At 34.1% G+C, this 22,438-nt stretch overlaps 2 protein-coding genes across 9 annotated transcripts in view; both read left to right on the top strand.

The window, feature by feature from the left end:
• Positions 1-19,026, top strand: part of LOC117124636 (putative transcription factor p65 homolog) — a 46,040-nt gene extending 27,014 nt beyond the window's left edge. For 2 of the 8 annotated variants that reach the window (XM_033270941.1, XM_033270935.1), the window contains exons 3-12: positions 4,584-4,744; positions 5,978-6,135; positions 6,674-6,924; positions 7,469-7,564; positions 8,104-8,180; positions 8,975-9,113; positions 9,697-9,783; positions 12,641-12,739; positions 13,655-13,714; positions 15,641-19,026. In XM_033270941.1, coding sequence (XP_033126832.1) covers positions 4,584-4,744; positions 5,978-6,135; positions 6,674-6,924; positions 7,469-7,564; positions 8,104-8,180; positions 8,975-9,113; positions 9,697-9,783; positions 12,641-12,739; positions 13,655-13,714; positions 15,641-16,413 — 1,901 coding nt within the window. In that variant the 3' untranslated portion in view covers positions 16,414-19,026. Of the gene's footprint in view, positions 1-2,078; positions 2,261-4,583; positions 4,745-5,977; positions 6,136-6,673; positions 6,925-7,468; positions 7,565-8,103; positions 8,181-8,974; positions 9,114-9,696; positions 9,784-12,640; positions 12,740-13,654; positions 13,715-15,640 lie in introns of those variants that run through there. The other 6 variants (XM_033270939.1, XM_033270936.1, XM_033270938.1 and 3 more) reach the window with 6 other exon arrangements.
• A 2,752-nt stretch (positions 19,027-21,778) lies between these two features.
• Positions 21,779-22,438, top strand: part of LOC117124641 (isoaspartyl peptidase/L-asparaginase-like) — an 8,334-nt gene continuing 7,674 nt past the window's right edge. Inside the window, exon 1 of the mRNA XM_033270945.1 lies at positions 21,779-21,982. The gene's annotated coding sequence lies outside the window, so the exon portion shown is untranslated. The remainder of the gene's footprint in view (positions 21,983-22,438) is intronic.

The raw sequence follows: 22,438 nt of genomic DNA, 5'->3' as shown, positions 1-22,438 counted from the left end.
GCGCCTTGCGCAGACCCAAGTAACATCTCGACAAGATTTGATTGACAGATAAAGCAACTAATCAGCGAGCGTCATTTAGTCACATGATCAGAAATTTTCTTAGACAGCTGGTTTAAATGTAAAATATACGTGAGCCTAGGCCTAGATGTCTATGCTTGGTTATAGATACCCAGATTTACACGAGCAGTGCGCATCAGTGACTTGGTCTTTGCCAACATGAAGGTTGACTGAATGTGGCGTTTTCCTCTTCCTTTGGGAGCGAAATACAGAGGCTTTTACAACAATTTCCCCGCCGTGTTCCATGAAATAGATTAACAAGTCTATGATTATATGATTCATTTGCATACTGCCTAACGTTTTAGGGACACAGTAATAAAGTATACTGCATTGAGAGCCTGGTGTATTTTTAGCTAGGACGATATTATTTAATACATAGTTAGCTGAACATCTTTCTAGAATAAAATCATTTATTTATAGAATGAGTCCAAATGACTCTGCAGTAATCTGTATGTGGAGCTATGATGATTTTTTATGTTACTTTGAATTTTTGTAAAAACTATCCTCACGATCAGCAGGATTCTCCCATGCAAGGTTGCCATCAACAAGGTGTTTACAGCTCTTTATTGTTGCAAAAGGGTTTACTCATTCTTAGAAATCGGGGGGGGGGGGACACTATGTTGTCGCCAGCAGTTAAATATGGTTGAAAGTGTAATTCCAGTGGAGGTTAATAACCCTGTAAAAACAGTGGAGGTGCATGATGGGTATTGTGTCTATCTTAAGGACTGCTATCTATGTCCTTTGACTGTATCAAAGGGGGGAAAAAAAACACTACACATTCCCTGATAACCGAATCCCCATGTGGATACTTTATTAGAAAACATAATACCTGTACAGTAACGTATAGGGCATAGACACACATGCTCACGCTGCGAGCCTATTTTTGAATATTACTGTAGTATACCGTAATAATTGGAAATGTTAGAAAGCTTCGGATGTGTCCCAATGATCATTCTGTTTTTATATAATGAGTCTGTTAATTTTAAGCTATCTGTGTTTGTGGGAGCCTATTTTTGAATATAAACTGTAGTATTCTTTGTGAATAATCGGAAATGTTAGAAAGCTTTGGATGTGTCCCAATGATTCTGTTTCGTTAATATTTAACTAGTCTGTTAATTTTAAGCTATCTGTGTTAGTAATTAACTATTTTGCTGTTAAGACAATGGGATAAGATTTGTCTCATGTCTTTGTGCTATCTTCACTAAGTACCATATGCACGAAGAATGAATGACTTTAATTACTTCCTTCTAAAATATGCGATTAGTATGCCAACAGATTGACAACTGGTCAATACTTTATTATGCTGTACGGTATTTATTTTTCTACCAATTAACTTAATCCCATTTCACTAAAAAAAGAATTTTTTTTAGAAAAAATGCATATGCATTACTCTAATTATAATATATACTATGAAAAAATATTGGCATAAATCTTAGTTAAATACGCAAAAGAATAAAAAAAAAAAAAGAAGAGAAATAGAGACTACATTATTTCTTATACAAGATTACCATTTTCTTACTAGGCAAATTCAGGGGTTGTAAAATGCATTCGCTGGAATGTCACAATCTCGCTCAAAATAATTTTTTTTAGCAAATTTGTAAACTAAATCTTTACTAAATTGCAAGTAAACAATGTAAAAACAGTAGTCTAAATCCTAGCATATATCTAAACATTAATCTAAATATGCAGTAATATTCCATTGAGTGTTATTTCCTAACTCTATTAAACAATAATGATGTCATCATCTAGCTTTCTGATTTGATGGAGCAGAATAGAACAGTCGATTATTGCAAGAGGGGTTACTCATTCTTAGAAATCGGCAAAAAAGCCTAATAATGTCTGTTGGCAGGGTTCAGAGAAAAGCATGGTGATATTTAAGTTCTACTAATATATGTCATCAAAATTATTTAACACAAAGCCAATGTATTTATGAGAAAAAAAAAAGTTAATAAAGATACCCCTACAAAACATATGGAAGCGTCTATGGTTATTCATGTAATATTTCTGTATGAGTGGATTTTCCATGAACACTATTTAACTATTTATAGAAACAATTTGTTGGTTTCTGAGCGCTTTTCGTGGTTGGAGGTTTAAAACTCACAAAAGCACCAGCGTAACACAAGAGTTGTTCAAAATGCTGTATTTTTGTTGAATTCTTCTGCAAAAATGAGCTCCAATCGACCTAAATTGAATGTCTATAAAGGTAGGTAATACGCTATAGGCTTGTTGTTTCATTTGTTGTACAAAAACCAGTGTTTGTAGTGCTATAGGTTTATTTTGAAACTTTCAGTTTCATTGCATAGTAAAGCATGCAGCATCTAGCATTATTTTTGTTGAATTCGTCTGCAAAAATGAGTTCTAAAATAGACCTAAATTGAATGTCTATAAAGGTAGGTAATATACTACTATAGGGTTGTTGTTTCATTTGTTGTACAAAAACCAGTGTTTATATTGTAGGTTTATTTTGAATCTCTCAGTGGTATTGTGTGGTAGCATACTGCATCTAGCAGTAGTATTGGGCTGTAATTACATGCTGTAGTAGCAAGGTCAGGCATAATGGCCAATTGTTATTTTGACATGAGTTGTATTTTAAACTCTGTAGTTTGATTGAACAGTGAGTGGGTTGTATTATAAATTTAGGTTGTTTGTACAATGGTATTGTTGGCATAAAGTAAAAATAAGTCCTGAACTTCTGTCCAAAATCTGGGGTTTTTTCAATGCTAAATGCCAGAAAGAAAAAAATGAAAGCAAGGAACAAATAAAATGAAATAGTTATTTTTTTTAATTTTTTTTTTTCTAGTATTGTATTATGTCTTTAAAATAGTAATTCACCAGCAAACAACTCAAATGTGATATTTAGCTTCAGCATAATAAAATAAAAAGCCTCCCTCCCTTGAAATTGAATTTGATTAGAATTTGAATTAATATTCCATTTTTTACACCAATATGGAGGATTTTCAATCTTTAAAACATATTATTTCTTCAGAAATTGATGACAATTGACATATAATCAGTCGCTATAGTCTATAATTAACAAGCAAAATAAACAGAGGCTAGATACATCAATTTGTGTGGGCTTATACCATGGAAATCCCCTTTTCAATAAAAATAAAAAAAAAAAAACGGTTACTCATCACTGCATACCCAATTCAAAGCCAATTTTTTTTAGAGTAACTATTTATGAAAGTCAGCCTAAGCTACTCTTCAAATTATACTCTGTTTTTTTGCCTGAGGAAAGCCTGGTACAATTTTAAACCAATTCCTAAAAATTCTGATTTGATTTTTTATATGTACACGTGGAGTTTGATTACGACAGTAACATCCAATCAAAATTAGCTCCCTATTTTGCTATAATTTTTTTTATATTTATAACTATATTATTTTTGTTTTCTGTTGATCATTGAAATAGTAAAGTAATAATGATTTTGAAAAGCTTATTTTGATAAGAGTCACATAATCTGCATAGAATATTGTTTCTCCCTGAGATAAATTGTGAAAAAAATAAACGGTTACTCCTCACTCCATACCCAATTCAAAGCCAATTTTTTTTAGAGTAACTATTTATGAAAGTCAGCCTAAGCTACTCTTCAAATTATACGTCTCTTATACACATCTAGATGTGTATAAGAGACAGATATTATATTTGTTTTCTGTTGATCATTGAAATAGTAAAGTAATAATGATTTTGAAAAGCTTATTTTGATAAGAGTCACATAATCTGCATAGAATATTGTTTCTCCCTGAGATAAATTGTGGTTTTTTTTTCCACTGTGTTTTTTTTTTCCACCTACTGTGGGTCAGCTCTCTCCATCAGAATGACCTACCCCAACCACTCCTCTGGTCCCTTCTTAGTAAATTTGACTATTTTAATCAGTTACTGCAGTTCGATGGCAGTTGGGTTATGGATGAGGAGGTGACATGAAAGTAGGTAATCATATTACCAAAAGATGTCTTAAAGTCAGGCTCCGGAGGAAAAAAATTTGTTGATATGTTGTAGAACTGATTTTTTTAAGACAGAAAAAAGTTGTTTGACGAAAAACTGGGGAACAATGAATGAGATACAGATTTTTTAATATTTAAAAACTGGGGGAAAAAGGGGCGTAACTGCCCATTTTTACGCCTTATTCCCCCAGTTTTTAAATATCTCATTCACCGTTCCCCAGTTTTTCGTCAAACAACTTTTTTCTGTCTTAGAAAAATCAGTTCTACAAAATATCAAAAAAATTTTTTCCTCCGGAGTCTGACTTTAAGGAATTATGTCAACTATGGTGTGATACATATACATTTTTTTACATCAAAGGTTTGCTATTAGGCCAAATGAAAAGCCATATTTTTCTAAATCATCAGCAGGTAGCAAGTCTGTGAAACATGATGTGGAAAATCTTGCATTGGTGAAGTTTAGCTCTGCTAATGACAATGAAATATATGTTGTGAAGATTTTAAAAAGTTGTAACAACAAATATGATCATAAGTACAATAATGTTATGTTCAAAATATTGATTATTGTAATTTTAATCTGTCCACAGATACATGGCTTAGTCCAAAAGAAGCGAAGCCTGCTGTTGAGATAGTTGAACAGCCGAAACAGAAAGATTTGCGTTTTCGTTATGAGTGTGAGGGACGATCTGCTGGTAGTATTCCCGGTGAAAAGTCAAGTTCTGATAAGAAGACTTTTCCGTCTATTAGGGTTGGTCTTTTTCGATGCTCCATTTCATTCCTATGTTTTGAAGGGGTGGGTAATAAGTGGTTGAATTGATGCAACAAAGCTGTTGATCACAAATATCACATAGTGTCCCTGGCAGATTTCAAGAGAAGGCCCCTCACAGGGTACTGGCAGAGAATAAAGCCTTCAAAGCTCTTCCATTCCAAGAATTTAATTTAGTTCAATTTAATTGATATCTGAGGAAGTCCTCCTATTTAATATATATAGTATATACTACAGAAATTTAAAATATATCATGACCTTGTTAGAGTTGCTTTAATTATATTGCACATAAAAGAAGAGGAATCCTTCCAGTTTGAGAAAAAGTTCAAACCTGGAACTTTCTGCTGTATAACCAATTGTGTTCTTTAGAAAATTCATTGGAAAATTGAATCTGATTGGAAGCAACTGATTTTCACACTCTTTTGCACTTGTGTAACAACTCTAATTCTAAATATTGTTTGAAGGTTTGCATGGCGAAGTAATAATATCTATTAATGCGGTACACCACGTAGATGGTTCTGAAAAGAACTGTTGTTTTTGGTTGAGAATATCTCTAATTCTAGATAACAGTATGATATGGTCTCATTTTAAACATTTTAAATGACATGTTTGGATCTCCAAAAATCATATTTGAAGCTACTCAATCTGAAAATCGGACATTCTGCTTTGTTTTATTAAAATGCTGCTCTTAATTATAAGTTCTAATGAACCAAGTTATAATATACTGCATTGAAATTGGGCATCTCCCTATCCATCTTACCTACTTTTGTTTATCTTCTCTGATCCTCAGGATGTTTGGATCTCCAAAAATCAGATTTGAAGATACTCAATCTCTGAAAATCGGACATTCTGCTTTGTTTTATTAAAATGCTGCTCTTAATTATAAGTTTTAATGAACCAAGTTATAATATACTGCATTGAAATTGGGCATCTCCCTATCCATCTTACCTACTTTTGTTTACCTTCTCTGATCCTCAGGATGTCATCCCACATTCCAAAATCAAATCTAATTTATCATTCAAGAGGGGTTTGGGAGTTGTTTGGGGATGGGGACTGGGGGAGTTGTTTGGGGATGAGGCTAGGGGAGTTGTTTGGGGATTGGGGCTGGGGAGTTGTTTGGGGATGGGGGATGAAATGAGCTTATTACCCTAGGCATTGCCATCAGTGCAAGTAGTTTATGGTATATTTAAATTAAATTCTGTTTCTTCTCTACAGATCACTAATTATAAGGGGTCAGCCAAAGTGGTTGTATCGCTTGTAACAAGAGAGAAAGGAAGGTCTGATCCCAGGCCTCATCCACATGGACTTGTTGGCAAAGACTGCAACAATGGTATCTGCATTAAAAACCTTTCGAAGGCTGACAAAATTATCAAGTATGTTATTTAACATCACATCATGATTATATACAGTATGAGCAGAAAATAGTTTTTTTTTATCAAGAAAATGTGATAATCAGACAGGAGTTTAAAAGCATGCTCTTGGATGGGGTCAAATGGAAAAATCCTAAGTCTAAGATGAGTAAAAAAAATACATGCAGTTTTTCCACTTTCTAGAAAATATGTTTTTTCTCACTGACAGGACCCCCTCCCCATTAAGGGAGGTGTTGGCAGGAGGTTTTTGCTTGTTCATGATAGCTCTGGAGATTATGCCAATTTTTGGGAATTCTTGCCACAATTGGGAGACCTGTAACCCCTGACCGGTACTTTATTGCATAGTTTGGTGTGCCATCTGTTGTATGTAAAATCCTATGCTACATATATACAGCTACTTATATATGTACAGTACATATTTGCAGTACTATGGACTATGACAGAATTTGATAACTTAGGAATTCATTTAGAAGAAAGTTATTACAAAAACATAATAAATTATTGACTGATTGCTTGATTGATTGATCCTGTTGCCTTTCAGATTTGAAAACCTGGGAATACAGTGCATCAAGAAGAAAGATATTGTCACTGCATTAGAAGAGCGAATAAATCAAGGCATTGACCCATACAATAACTTCAGGTTGACCACCCGTGACCCAAAGAAGCTGGCGGCCGAATATGATCTGACCACGGTCTGTGTTTGCTTTCAGGTTTACATCGCCAATGAAAGCGAACCAGACCAACCGAATATTCCTCTACCGCCAGTTTATACGCAGCCTATTTTTGATAAAAGTTAGTTTATAACCACTTACAGGCTTGTAAAAAATATTACAAAACAAAAAAGAGATTACAAACTCCCACACTGAGAAAAAAAATAATGATAATATTAGTATTATTAATAAATAATTAATAATTCTTTTTTGTTTTAATATTTGTCACATAGCTTGTGAGTGTGGACAGAGCTTAAAGCCGGTTTTCCACAGGCAAATTTATTCAGAGGTCAGGAAGCGAACCAACGATTTGATTCTCGCGAATAAATTCGCCTAGTGGAAAACCAGCTTAAAACACCTATAACAAGAGAGAAAATTGAAATGCTATGCATTTTATCATCATCAATTTTATAATCATCTTCATCATTGCTGTCGTCGTCACCATCATCATCACCACTATCATTATCATCGTCATTATCATTATCATCATAAACATCATTTTCATGTTAATGACCCTGTTTTCATGCATGTCTTGATTTGCCAAACCCACTGAAAATATAAGAATACAATACAGTATACTGAATGTTCAGAGTTTATAGAATTCTAAATCTGATGTGTTTCTATAGAGGGCGCAACTTTGAATATTGCACGAGTAGATCGCCGTAGTGGTAGCATCAGGGGTGGAGAAGAGCTTTTCATCTTATGTGACAAAATCCACAGAGGTAAAAATAACTACCATTTTGAAATTGGTTGAAAAATTAAACTACTGTATTAAATGTGTTAATGGTACAGTAACATCTCCCAATTACAAACCTCACAAACATGAACTCTCAATGTTATGAACCTGAATTCTGGTTAAGAACGATCGTTTCCAACTACCAAAACCTTTAAAATTGCATTTAAAAAATCCCTGTTTAATATACAAAATGTTAAATCAGTCAAGAAAAGAAAACATTAAAGCAAGAGATTTTGATTGTTTTTAGTTAGCTGAGATATATTCCAAATAGAGCTGATCACATTTATTGGTAGCACACAGCAAGGTTGTGGGTTGACTCGTAGGGAACGGTGTCACTTTTGCACTCGATGGTGAGATGCTATACGAAAACTCACTGAACCAAGAATTTTGTTCAGATGGAGAGTTATGTAAATTAGGAGATATCACCATGCTAAAGTATTTATTATGGCATTTGTTTATGGGACTCCAATGTTATTTCATTACCATTTACAAGAAAATGAATTATGCATATTTTTCAATAATCAGATGACATAGAGGTCAAGTTCGTTGAAGGTAAATGGTCTGAAAATGCTGACTTCAGCCCAACAGATATTCACCGTCAGGTATTATATTTTCGCTCTTCTAGGGGTAAGGGAGGTGGGTGGTGTGGAAATTAGTGTGGGTTTTGAATAAGGTGGAGAATAGTGCTCACCATATTTTGTATGTGAGTGGCTTTCATTATCAAATGGAGGTCAACAATGACAACAATGGCAGTGGTGATGATGATGGAGGTGGTGTAAGGGTGAGATACTATGAGGATTGTTTATGGTGGGAAGTTAAGGGTGCATTATATATAATTCGGAGGGTGGTGATGATTATGGCGACCACACCAATAATAAAGATGCAGTTTCTGAGGGCCATTTGGAGTAGGGGATCAAAGTATATTTTCTGATAATTTTCTAATAATATTGCAATGATAAATTTTGGAAAATTACCACTGTTGTGTTTTGCTAAACTTTTAACCTTTCGGATAAGTCCCGCCCCTTGGATATTGTTGCCAGGGTCCATAAAAATGTAGCATAAATGTATGTAAAACACATGTTCGTTGGACAACACATGCGTTTGTAGAATAAACATGTTTTCCTAGCCCTGTTTTGATTGGTTGGTTGTTAGGTTTGATCAACATTTTGCAAAAGTCCATTGACATTTTGGGGGAAAAAACATGTAATTTTTTTTTTTAATCTTTCATATTTAATTTTTTTTTTTTTTTTGACTTTATATTATTTGATTAAATTTTTTTAAAGTGAAAATCTGCAGTAAAATATGGGGTCTTGAACCAGAACATGATTGTAAATTCTCATTTTTTTTCTTTTATTCACCAATATCCTCATATTTTACATCTTCTTGTATCTTTTAGGTTGCTATTGTGTGTAAGACACCTGCTTACAAAGATCTGCACATTCGTGATCCTGTGACCGTCCATTTCAAATTGGTCCGGCCCTCCGACAACGAAGAGAGCCAGCTAATGGAATTCACTTATCTTCCGGATGACAATGGTAGGTGACATAACTCACTCAAACAGTCCTCAGAATAGTTTTTCTTTGTTATAGACAGCCAGATTTCTAGGCATAACATAGGCCTACTACATGCCACAACAAACTCCTTCTTGGCCTATTCCTAGCCCATAATTACTATGCCTCATGGGCATCGTTCCCTTTTTCTTCCTGCACTTTCAACCAATCAGATACCTAGGATCTATGGTATAAAACAATTATCTAGAAAAAGAAGCTACCAATAGTAGAATCAAAGAGATAATCATTGTGATTTTTTATCTGTTTTTGACTCTGGCCAAAACAGATACTTGCCATCAAAAACAAGCCTTAAAATTCCCATGTATTGACCATCTTAATGCATGTTGGACTGAAAATATAAATTATATCTTTGCTATATGTTATCTGTTTTTAAAAACATTTGTATCAGTTATTAGCTTTTAACCTAAAGATATAATAATGTCATTTTTCATGTTTTGAGACAAGAGTGTGTATTTGCTAGAGTGTGTCACATATTATTATCAATTTTTTTAACAAAATGTTTGATGTTATAATAAAATATTGTAATTTTTAAAATATTACTCTATAGATCCCTTCAAGGTTGGTGTAAAGCGGAAGAGAAACCAGCCATCGTATGATAATTTCATACAAGATAATTCTAATCGACCTGCAAAATGTAAGTAATTGTATAAACCTTTTCATTCAAATGAGTACACAAAAGATATTTATCATCCTCGTTAAAACACCTCAGAAATAAAGTAATGATTATATAGTATACAAATATTGGCTCATGAGGGGAATGGTGAAATCTATTGCCCCAAGGTGATGCTAAGACCGTAGCCTATGTTCCCGAGGGCCTTCGAAGATAGGCGGTCTCCACATCACCAAGGGGCAATAGATTCCACTGTTCCCCGAATCTAGAGCAGTCAGTATTTGTTTTATATACCTCATACATAGATTCTACGAGGCCTAAAAAAGTACTTGCTTCCTAGCCTAGTATTGGAGGCCTAGCTAGGGCCGGGCCTATAAATAGGCGATCAAAGAGTGTGCCTAGCTCTTCTTTGCTTATTTCCTCAATTTCAACACCACCCATTGTCTTTGTCGAATATTGACAAGACATATTTAATTTGTCTTTTGCTGTTGGCATCAAGAAGTAATGCAAGGCCTAATCTAGTCCTTCATCTCGAACCGAACAGCCTCCATATTTGTTTATATGTATTTGTCTACTCGCTGAACCGTAACACGGTCAAGGGCCAATTTCGTCGTAGAGGTCGCAGTCCCCTTTACCGTCAGCAGCGCGATGTTCAGTGGGCCTAGAATTTGCACACCGCGACAGGTCAAAAAAGTACTATTTTTGAGGGAATAGTACTTTTTCAGGGGAATAGTACTTTCTATTGCCCCGCTTGATGCCTAATCAGATGCCTAAAATCTATGTATGAGGTATATAATATATTTTACTACATTATGCGGGGCATAGGATGCGAACACATCCCTTTGCGGTGGCAAAGTCGTTCCGAAAGTAGGTAACAATAAAGATGAGCATACATTTTTCATTGGATAGGGATTCATTTTTGAACCACCCAACCTGCTGAAACCATCATACGCTTTTGACTGTGGCAGAGCTAAATGCATGAAATTCAAAAATAAATATTTAAAATCCTGCTTCAGAAGGGAAAAAATATATAGTTATGTTGTACTGCCTGTTCTAACACTTTGTCCACACTATTAAATTGTATGGCCATATGTGGTTGTAATATATCACCATACCCATATATGGGCATGTTACACAAATTTTTCACATACAATTTGATAGTGTTGACTGTGTTTAAAATATTAAAGGACTGTTTGAATGGGAAAAGAAAATAAGATGCTAATTAGATGCATAATTTATTTTTTATATCAAGACACTAGGATGGGGAAGGGGTGTTAACAAAATAAAGACTAATCAAATTGCTAATTTAAAAAGATCAAATTAGTTATCAACAATAAATGAGATTCAGATCAAAGAAAATAAGTTTTCCTTGATTAACAGACATTTTACTGCAAAAATTCTTCTATTTATTCTATAGAATTAACTTGCTTATACCTAAAATTTATGGTAAGAATTTCATAGTAGAATGTCTGTAAATGATTTAAAACTTACTTTTGTTTATATGTGATTATTTTAAAGTTGGTAACTTATTGATTCATATATTTTTATTCTAATTTGTCTTGGTTTCAATGTCAGTTTGATATTGTAATAATATAATAATAATAAAAACATGTTAAATTTTCAATAAATCGTTATACAACATATTTCTTTAAATAGAAATAGGTGACTTTTGGTTGCACGGAAGTAATTAATATTTCCCTTCTGATGGCCTGATACACATGTCAAGACAGCCTTTAAACCAGGAACACACTACATTGTACGACAGTCAGCTGACAAGTCCATCTCCACTCTCTGTGACGGCCTTCCGTTATTGTTAATAGGTAGCTTTCGATTGCACAACAGCGGTAGGACCTAGAATGTAATGATGACACTAAGAAGTTATCTGCACCATGCAAGACCGTTGTGTTCTCATTATTGCCTGGATTCTGGGACGCAATTTGGCTTGAGTCTACGTTGTGCAGAGAACGTATGATGGTCATGGATGAGTGATTCCATTCTAGCGTTACATCGTTGCGCCAATTGAAAGATCCCTAGTGGCAGCCAGAGAAGATGATCATTACAAACAATCCATTTTGTGCACGTCGTCACGTTGCGTTATTTATAGAATCACGTCGGCCGACGACCGTCGTTGCAGTGTGTTCCCGGCTTAAGCAATGCCATAGCCAGCTATTGGGACAGTTCCACACAGTTTTTCTGATTGGTCCACAAAGAATAGGTCCACATTTTAAAAAATGGGTCCAAATTATGTAATTTTATGCATAAAAGGGGCTCACTTTTTGAAAAATGGGTTGAAATGAAATGATTACTTTTCTAAAACCAATTGTAGCATTTTCATTCATGCAGCGATTTGTGATACCAGAGCTAGCCTCCAGAGTCCCAGTGGTTGCGCTTGCAGTGGGTTAATCACAAGTTCTTGCAGTACCTAATCACATTGGCGTATCTAGGAGATGCACATGGGCACGCCCTTAAAAAAGCTCTCCCCACCCCATTTGCTCCCCCTTCCTGAAAATCAAGCTCAGTAGTTAAAAGTCACCTTGTTTTGCGACCTAGCACCCTGTCACTTAATCATTGAGCCCCCATTCCAACTTTGCACCCTGTCTCCCCAACCCCTTAAATTAAGACTCCCAGATACGCCAGTGTCTAATTAGCCACAGAGTATGCTAAAGTCCTTGATTTGAAATATACTTCATTGATTTTCTGCCAGAATGGTGCATGATGTATCTTTTTTTTTTTTTTAAATATAAATTAACATAATTGGTTGCATGTCATACCCACTAGTGTTATACAGTATGTGTTTTTGTTATTTCTTGTCAAAGTAAATACATAAATAAATAACTAATTAAATAAATATATATTGTTTTCATGTTTTATTCCTCAATAGCTGAGTTTCGAAACATTCCGCAATGTCGTTTTATAAAACCAGGATCTGAAAGCCGAAAAAAGCCAAACGAAGTCAAACAAAGGTTGAAGGAAATTCTTGGTATGTGAGTAGTTGATTGCGAAACGCTAGATTTGCACAGTTGGTTGTAAAGGCATCGATGAAGCGAAGTATCAGCTCCATTCAAATGCATCGTGACGAAGTGGCACGGCTTGAAAATCATGCTGTTATCTCGCTTGACCAATGCCTAGCCAGCCCACTCTGTACTAACTAGCTTTTTGCTTTCTGCTTAAGTCTAAGGAACATGCACCACGATTTTCTATAACATACTCTCTTTCGGAATAATTATTATATCATAACTATTTTCCCCCTATTTTAAACTTACTACGTAATAATAATTTTGGTGTATTAACTATTCTTATGAAGCGCATACCACTAAATCCTTCGTGTGCATTTTGTAAAATTATATAAGATAAAAATAAGTATATTATAAAACAAAAAATAATAAAATAATATAATTATGTTTGTTACATGTGAGTCTAGTGTTGGTTAACCTTGAAGATACAGTGAGTGATATTCAGAATAGTAAAATGATTTTCTCTTCTGTTCTATGGTGATGCTCGTCATCTGAACAAGTTTATTTAATTGACACTAACTCATGTTCATATACGAATGCTGTGTATTAGTCAGTGGCAGAAGGACCGCAGGGCCTCCCACTCTAAGGGGTTTTTTACCACCTGGGGATGTGCATGTAAACAATGCTATATTCTCTCCAATGTGTAGCCTAGAAAATCATGATTAATTATTATGATTATTATATTAGACCTTAGAATCCTTAAAACTCTATCAGCTTCCAGGGCCCTTGGCTCTGGATACAATGCCCCAAAAAACTCCAAGGGCCCTTTCTTTGTACTTTTCCCTTCTATGCCGATTGTTCAAGTGCACATGTAAACACTGTTTTGAACGAGAGATAGTTTGTGCCTCTAGATATCAAACTGCTCTTCTTATAAATTATAGGTTATACTGTACCGCACTATCTTATGGAAGAGACGTATGAGCTGTTGGGATTGTCAGAAGGTGGTCTTCCCATTTTATGATTTTAAGATGATGCTATACTAAAAAATAATATAATATATATACTGTATTTATGTATATATTATATATATACCACATATAATATATATGTATATATGTATATATGTATATATATATATATATATATATTTATATATACTGTATATATATATATTTATATATATATTTATATAAATAATATAATTATTTGATCATAGTCTATTATAATCAAATAATTGATTGATTCTCTTTCTAAAGCCCTGTCCAGGCTGTTGAATTATATTTGACACAAACATGTGACATGCCTAAATATGGTCATGATTAAACGATTTAACGACCATATATAGGCACATTGACTATATGGGCATACAACAGTTTTTTTGTCACATAAAATTTGGTAGCCTGAAGACAACTTAATACTGCTAGTGTATATTTTGCATTAGCATGCGTTTGGAATGTAGCATTGGTATGTAGCACTGGTATGTAGCATGAAGTCACAATAATCGCTGTAATATTTAGAGTCATTTACGCGACTAAGTCTCAGAGCACTCCTCTACATTAATATTACCCCAGTCATTGGAATGATGCCTATAGAGGAAGTATTACGTAGTTTGCTGCATGTATTAAATCATCAAATTTTGCACTCAAAAACCTTCCTTGGGTTATGTCATCGGTTGAGAGAGACAACGTGGGTAAAGTGCCTTGACAAAGGGTACAAGCGATGTACCAACTCCTTCCCACAGCACTGTTAGCCTGGTCTATGTAGGCGTCTATAATGTATGCTCAGTAAGCTAGGCATCTTTAGAGGGATAATCATCATCATCACTCACTGGTAGTAAGCTATCAGTATAGTCATATTCTATACACTAGAGAATAATTAGAGTACAAAAACTTATTAGTGCATAAAAAAGGCGCTTTTATATGTGTGAATTTGACTGTAAATGTATTAACTACTGTTTTTTACGCTCTATCCATACTATCAAATTCTACATGGCAAACAAATATATAATATGTAAAATGACATCATTATGACCATATGCAATTAATAATGTTATCATTCGCAGGTGCACATCATACAAATTTTTCACATAGAATTTGTCACAAAGAATTTGACACTGTAAAGTCCTGTCCACACTATAAAATTCTTTGTGACAAATTGTATATGTCACCTAGAATTTGTCACAAAGAATTTGATAGAGTGGACAGGGCTTTACAGTGTCAGTTGTCTTTTTTTGTGAATACCTACCTGAGTAAACCAAATATTGCTATTAACATTTTGTACTAATAAATAGGACATTAAAGCACATATTCCATGTATGTAGTTTCATGGATTATGAATTCCAATCATGCCCGAATTAATAAATGTTAACCTCTGTTCGTAGCCTATGCCATGATCATTATGTGTGTGTGTGTGGGTGGGGGAGTGTGGGTGTGTGTGTGAGACATGATGCAACAAATTTTAATCCAGTTTGTTAGCAATCAGCACATTTTGATATTAATTTCTGTACCAGAGTGCTCAACAAACCATTGAGCCCTATTTATTTGGGCATATTTAGAAACATTAAAGCAGTTATGCAAAAAAGAAAAAAAAAAACATGAGCTGCAGGCATTTGGAGAGATACTCAGGTTTTGGCAGCCCCTATGCAAATTGCATGTGAAACAAGCATGAAGTACACAGGTTGAATTGATATATTTTTGTAACTGAGTCTTGATAGCTTGGAATTTCCTTCCCTATCTTGTAAAGCAAATGACACCACTGGATACCCTCAGAAGTACCGGTAGTATTTTGACTTAATATTGACACTTAAAGATTATATGTATTATATTTGTTTTTCCCTTATAATTTTTCATGTGTTTTTTGTATCCATAGAGGGCTAACGGTCGATGGACTCGATGTATGAATGAATAATTTTTTCTTATTTTTATTAGCAGCTCGCAGATCCAATGCCTCTGCCTCAGTAGGTAGAGCCCCGGATGAAGAACCAGCGAATTCTACACCCGGAACATTTTTCAAAAGTTCAAGTGGTAACACAGGAACTTTGATCCAGCAGGGTCAAATAACTACTACCATTGACTCTACTGACCTGTTCAGTTTGCTAAATACATCTGAAAAAGAGCAGCTAGTGGAAGGTGATGTTCGAATAAACTTGGGTGGAGCATCAGTTGAAGGGGTAGACGAAAGTGAAGTTCAGATGAATTTCGAAAAATTGCTCAACCCATATCTCACCATACCGGTTGGTAATCCATCATCTATTCCTGAGCCTAGTCCGATGGATCAAACAAACACTGTGTTGGATTTGTTGGCACCTATGGCGCAAGGGTACGAAGATGTTATCCCTCAGGATGTACCATGCAGCATGGCCATGACGCTTGGGTCAGAAGCGTCCAATCAGGAAGCAAAAGTGATTGATACAGCAGTTGAGGAGATGCTCAACGGGGGAGAAATTGTAATAGAAAACTTCCCAAGTTTGGCAAACTATTTGAACGAGTTGGATCCAAATGTGTTGCATCAGCAGATACAGCTGCAGCAACAGATAGTACGACAACCGATGGAACAGCAAGAACAACTTGCGGAAAGTAATACAGTAGGAGATGAGTACATCTTTGAAGAGGTACACGACTCGTTGAATCTTCCTTTACTTAACAGCATCGACATCGAGCAGGTGAATGACTTCAGAAACAATCCCAGTGGCACTATGTGAGTTTGAACAGATACATAGGGTGTAATGTAAAAGTAGAGATGGAAGAGAAGGTGAAACGAAAGTTTAGAAATTTAATTTGAAAGTGGATATTTGTCCAGTACAATGCATATTCGTTTACTCATTATATTTGTGATAAGTAAGGGTGCTCTTCAACCCTTAGCTTAAGCATAGGCTAATTTGAGTGGTACGATACACCAAATGTAATACAGAGTAAATTTAATTGTACAGGTAGCAGATTATATAGTAGTAGTGCTGAATAATGTTTTTTTTTTATATAAGAATTTAATAATAATATTAATATTACAGAGATTATTAAGATAGTGATGTATATACCAGTATGTATATAAAGATTTCGCTCTGGATATTTGCAGAGTTGAAAATAATGTATGTTTTTTTTTTCAACTAGGACTTTCCCCACAACACACCACCCCCTTTCCGTCTCTCATTATTTGCCAATTGCAGCCTTCTAAGTTTCTGTAATTACCAAGTATAATTGTGTTTTACCTTTCATGTTTATATCAGCAGTAAAATTATTAATAGAAATGACCTTTTTGCCCAACCTGACATCGCACTGACACGGAGTACATCACCAAATACTTCACTAAATATTAAAAGTGAATTTGATTTGGATAATATAATGTTGTATTATACATAAATAACTATACCTAAAGGTATTGTATTGCTTATTACATTAATTGATGATCTTGTTTATATTTGTAAATTATGGATGAGCCTGAATTCATCCTTCTAAATATGTTGATAATATAAAAACCCTGAGATTCACATCTCTTTGATTGGGTATGATTCAACATCCCTGTACAGTATAATTTTCTCGCATTTTCTTTTTGCATTTGACAAGCACCACCAAACTTTTAACTTTTGTTTTGAATTAATTTTTTAGTTTATGATAGTGGATACATTTTGGCATTGTACATATTGCAAAATAATTTAGCTTTGTACATAATGTAAATATTAAAAAAAGGAAGAAAATCTTGTCCTTTGTTTTGGCAGAAAACAGTTTGAATTATATGAAACGTGCATGCAAACATAGATATTCCACAAAATATTTTCATCTATATCATGACAACCTGAGAATTATAAATATGTTGAATTGATTGCCAACTTCTTGGCTTGTAACTGGTCTTTTTGGTGTTTAAGAAAATAAAAATTGGTAAAAATTGTTAGCTTTCTTTATAAAAACATCATTTGAGAATTGTGGGTATCAAAAAATTGTATATTAACATGTTGGCTCGCATCCGTACTCAAGTCAAGGTACGAAATACATCGCAGGACATTCTGCACAACTTAGAATATAAAGAATGAAAAATATGTACGCATGTACATACGTTTGAACGTACTTAATGTTTGTACGTATGTTTATATGTATAGATATTATCCCCACACATTGAGTACTAGTTGGCCAAACTAGTACCCTAGCATATTGAATGAAAAATACAAAAACTTGTAGTAATGAATGCACTATATTACGAGTGACTTCGTAGGTGCTATACAATGTATTGGTGTATGCTACTACTGTTATTGATATTAGCACATGAGAGTTCTTGCTCTTCGAACAATATAACCTTTGCAAGTTTTCGGTATGAGTATGTGTACTTTTAATGGAAACTTTAGGTTAAATGGAGAAATACGTGCAGGTCATTTTTGAGAAGGTAATGTGTTGCCACCAAGCTGAACGCTCTGAACGTCCAAGATGTTGATTGAAGCAATCACGTTGGCGTCCGTTTCTATGATATTAAACTCTGTCCACGCTATCAAATTTTCTTTGACAAAAAGCTGTTGTGTGCCCATATATAGTCATGATGTGATGTCATCATGACCATATTTAGGCATATCACATGTTTTTGTCAAATAAAATTTGATAGTCTGGACAGGGCTTATAAGCTGTCTGCTGTCAAATAGTATCCATCCTCCCCCTGGGTTCACAAAGTTCAAATGTTACTCAGGGGGACTGGGACATACGCAGTTTCCGAAGGGTACTCTGCAGCTAGGCGTGCTTTCTCACTGAGCTAGAGTCGGTGATACTATGCCATTGCTGTATAGTATTACATTTAACTCAAAGATTTTTTTTTTGAGAAATAAAATTTGTATATTTGTGCAAAAGATATTTTGTTTCTCGGAGGATGGTAACAAAATTTAGATTTAATGAAGTCTGAAATTATGATATACCTTACATTCCTCCCTGCACTAATCTCCTGAAATATTATAGTCATAAATATTTGACATTTTTTTGGTGTATTGTTAAAAATAAATATTAGTGCTGCTTTGGTATTGTACCATATGGAAGATAAGGAGGCTGGAGCATAGGCAGTGAATACCTTATGAATATTCCCCAACCAAATTTCTCCTGATCTTTCTTCCAGCCGGTGGGCACTAAATAACATGCTTTTTATTTGTCATTAAATGATAAGATATAATTTTATTGCTTCAAATAATATACTGTGTGTTGTGTATATTTTTAAATGTTGATGTTGCAGTGGACAATTGTCCTACAGTGTTTGTAAAATGCCCTTCTAGATGTTTTATCTTGTACAATACCTGTGTATAATTCTCACTTTCTAAATTAAATTTATTAAATATTTTGAGATGCTTAAATTATGGTTTAGTGTGTATTATTTGGTAATTGAATGACTACATTTGGTAGACATTAATATTTATTAGTTGTTAAAAAGGTAAATTGTTTCATCTAATATTTTTGTAACTATAAAATTCCAATATTTAAGCTGCTTTGTATATCCAAGTGATTATCTTGTTAACTAGCGGGACGATAGTTATTACTATTTCTATGTCCTTTCACCCTTACTGATTGCTGATAATCAGTTTTTAGTCTGTAGATCAGCCAAAATTTATTTTCTTTCTACATATCTTTGATGTATGGCAATTTTTCGGTGTGTACAAAATATCTGTTTTATAGATTATGTTTTAACTATGAATTTATGAGTTTCTTTACTTTTCATTTTAAATAATTTGCTGCAGAGATGGATTCAGGACTTCTCAAGTGGTTGAATATGAGGTAGAGTCAACTGGGCAAAATAATAATGAGAATAACAATGACAGTATTGTAATAATAATGATGATAATACGTTTTTCTTAGTCGTAATGGTATATTTATTCAAAATCGAATTGAGATAATTTTTACAATACGATTAAAATTTAGCGTTGAAAAGATTAATATTACTTTTTTATGATAAATTTGGAATTATGACTATTGACTATAAAAATTGAGAAGGTGTTATTTGTGACCTCAAAAGTGTGATAATGTCACAACTGTTTTCTAGTTTTCCTAATGACATTGAAGAATTTGGCAATCAAAATTAGGAGAAGGGGAAAATGTGTAACCTCTGACCTTCCTTTCCTCCAGGATCCATCACTGTATATGCAGATGTAATTTGGGATGCTTTGGTATTGCTATTAGGATTTAATTTTTAGTTTGTGATCTGTTGAGTTTTTTACAGGTTTGTCTAGAGCTGAGTAAACATATTGGAAACATCAATTAAAAAAAAATTTTAAAAACAAGTATATTATGTATAGTATGTATTTTTAATCATATACTGTAATATGAATTGCATTCTGGATGAATAGCATCCTAAAAACAATGTAAAAGGAATTAAATTGTTTATTTAAGATTTTGTATTGATGTTTCCAATAAAATGTTTAGCTCTTTAATCCCCTTCCCTCCCCTAAGGAATAGTAGACCTATGGCAGTTCATTCAAATATTGAGAACTGTAATTAAGGGTAAAAAATGAGTATTATGAAAAATTTGTAATCTCAGTGTCTATAAATCTATATAAAGTTAAAGAAGAGTTCATGGATGTAAAATTGAGGCCTAAGAAATTAGCATCCAGCAGTATGTATCTACATGAGGCCATTAATTGATTTAATTGCTTTTGAGCATCTGTTTACTAAATCTTCATCCATCACATTTGTGAATATATTTGGATTGCTTATAGTTTATTAAAAAAAACAACACAATAATAAAACTCATAACTACAAGCAATTCCCCTACAATTTTTACTGACTGAGAGAGGGTGATAGGCACTGATTGAAGTTATAATTATGCAAATTATGTTGAGGAATTTCTAGTTTAATTTCATTACTTTTAAGAATTTACTAATAATAAAATAATTAGTAGGCCTACTTAAAGTTTGGATGTATTGTCCATGAAAAGAATGTAAACTGTTAAACTTTTTTGCCATTGTGCATGTTGTAACTGAGGAAAGTTTGGCTCAGTGGATATTGTGTGCACTGATGAAATCATAGTAGACCATAGGGTAAAGGGTCACTGGTCTCCCTGTGTTTCAGCAAGAGTACAGAAATGCAAGTTTAGCACACCGTCTTTCAGAATAGACGTTAAAATGTTGGTCCCATGTACGTAAAGTATAAGCCGGGCACACACCACGTCATACGATGGTCATTCTGAAATGCAGGTTTAGTGCACCGTCTATCAAAAGACGGTAAAATGTTAATCCCATGTGAGTGACTAATCACATACATGAGAACATTAAGCCGGTAATCGACTGCAATGCAAAGCCGTCAGCTGATTGTGGTTGGGTGAGTGCTTCCAACGACTGAGCGCATTGCGTTCTGTGAGGAGTCTCATTAGTCGACGTCCGACAGTGCAGTGTGCCTGCCTTTAAAAAACTCAACAGAGAATTTTCTTGTGCACCTTTTGTATACAGAGTGTTGCACAGAGGAATCAGTTGATGAAAGAATATACAGTACTGTAAACCACAAATGAAACTTGTTATGTTGTATAATGGCGCTAACTCCATGGTCCTACATTCAAGAAAGCATTGTGTTGGTTTATTATATGTGAAAAATGAATTTTCTAACTTGAATTTGAAATTGCATGAAGTTGTGATGTAACTACTTCTTCAGCAAAAATCGAATGAATTTTAAGTATTTGAAACTTAAATGGATACAAAACATAAGTTCCAGTAAACAATTAACAAACCTGAAAAAAACTTAACTCTGTAATGTATTGAATAAAGTTGAAGAAAGACTACGTATCCAACTAGGCCTGTCTCTTATACACATCTAGATGTGTATAAGAGACAGACCGTACTAAGAGAAGAACCAAATTTTATTATTCATTTTATTTGCTATTTATATGTAGTAGGAAGCGTAGGATCGATAAAAAATCGAAAATAAAAACCGTCGGATGAAAGAGTAAAATTGTACTAGGAATGCAACAAACTAGAAAATAACCTAAATACCATATTATTAATTGAAATTTAGTTTTGTAATAATAGTATTCATTTTATTTGCTTTTAATTAGCCTATGTTGTTACTTAGTAGAAAGCTGGCTCTTATACACATCTAGATGTGTATAAGAGACAGCGATAGAGTCGAGCATGGCTGAAGTTTCGGGAAGAAGCTTGTCAGTAGGTCTAATTTTAAGTTTCGGTATTGGCGTAGGAATTGGTACAGTATTAGGATACAAGATATTCAGTTGGAGAAAGAAAAGGCTGCAAAATAAGAGGTTTGAATTGTCGAAGCAATTGAAAGGTGTCAGTAATGAAATTGATGCATTGTAGTGGCTAGACCCAGGTAGGTAGGTGTAGTAGTAGGGTAGGCAGGCCCGGTCGGTAGCCGATCATTTCGGTCGCGCCTCATTTCGGTCGCGGTTTATTTCGATCAAATATATGGAGCGCCAAAGGAGTTGGGAAAACGCAAAATTTAATATGCCTAGGCTAGGCCCTATATAATTATAATTAGTCAATCGGTTTATCATAGGCCTAAGTATTTTTTTTTAATTTCCGGTTTGCTATCTTTCTACTAACATATTTTCTTTCTTCCATGGAGTTTAGTATGTGCTTCATGCTATTCTTTTTGTTGCGTTTTCATACTATAATTTAAAGCCCCATTCCCGGCAAAATTTCACTAAAAATGACTTTTTTTAGAAAATATGCATTTGCATTACTCCAATTATTATAAATCATGGAAAAATATTGGCATGAATTTTAGTTTTACGCAAAAGACTAAAAAAAATGAGAAATACAGACT

This window comes from Anneissia japonica, unplaced genomic scaffold, assembly GCF_011630105.1.
Source record: "Anneissia japonica isolate Jap-2015-1 unplaced genomic scaffold, ASM1163010v1 scaffold288113_len131101_cov153, whole genome shotgun sequence".
Classification (NCBI taxonomy): domain Eukaryota; kingdom Metazoa; phylum Echinodermata; class Crinoidea; order Comatulida; family Comatulidae; genus Anneissia; species Anneissia japonica.
This window is presented reverse-complemented; position numbering and strand designations above follow the sequence as displayed.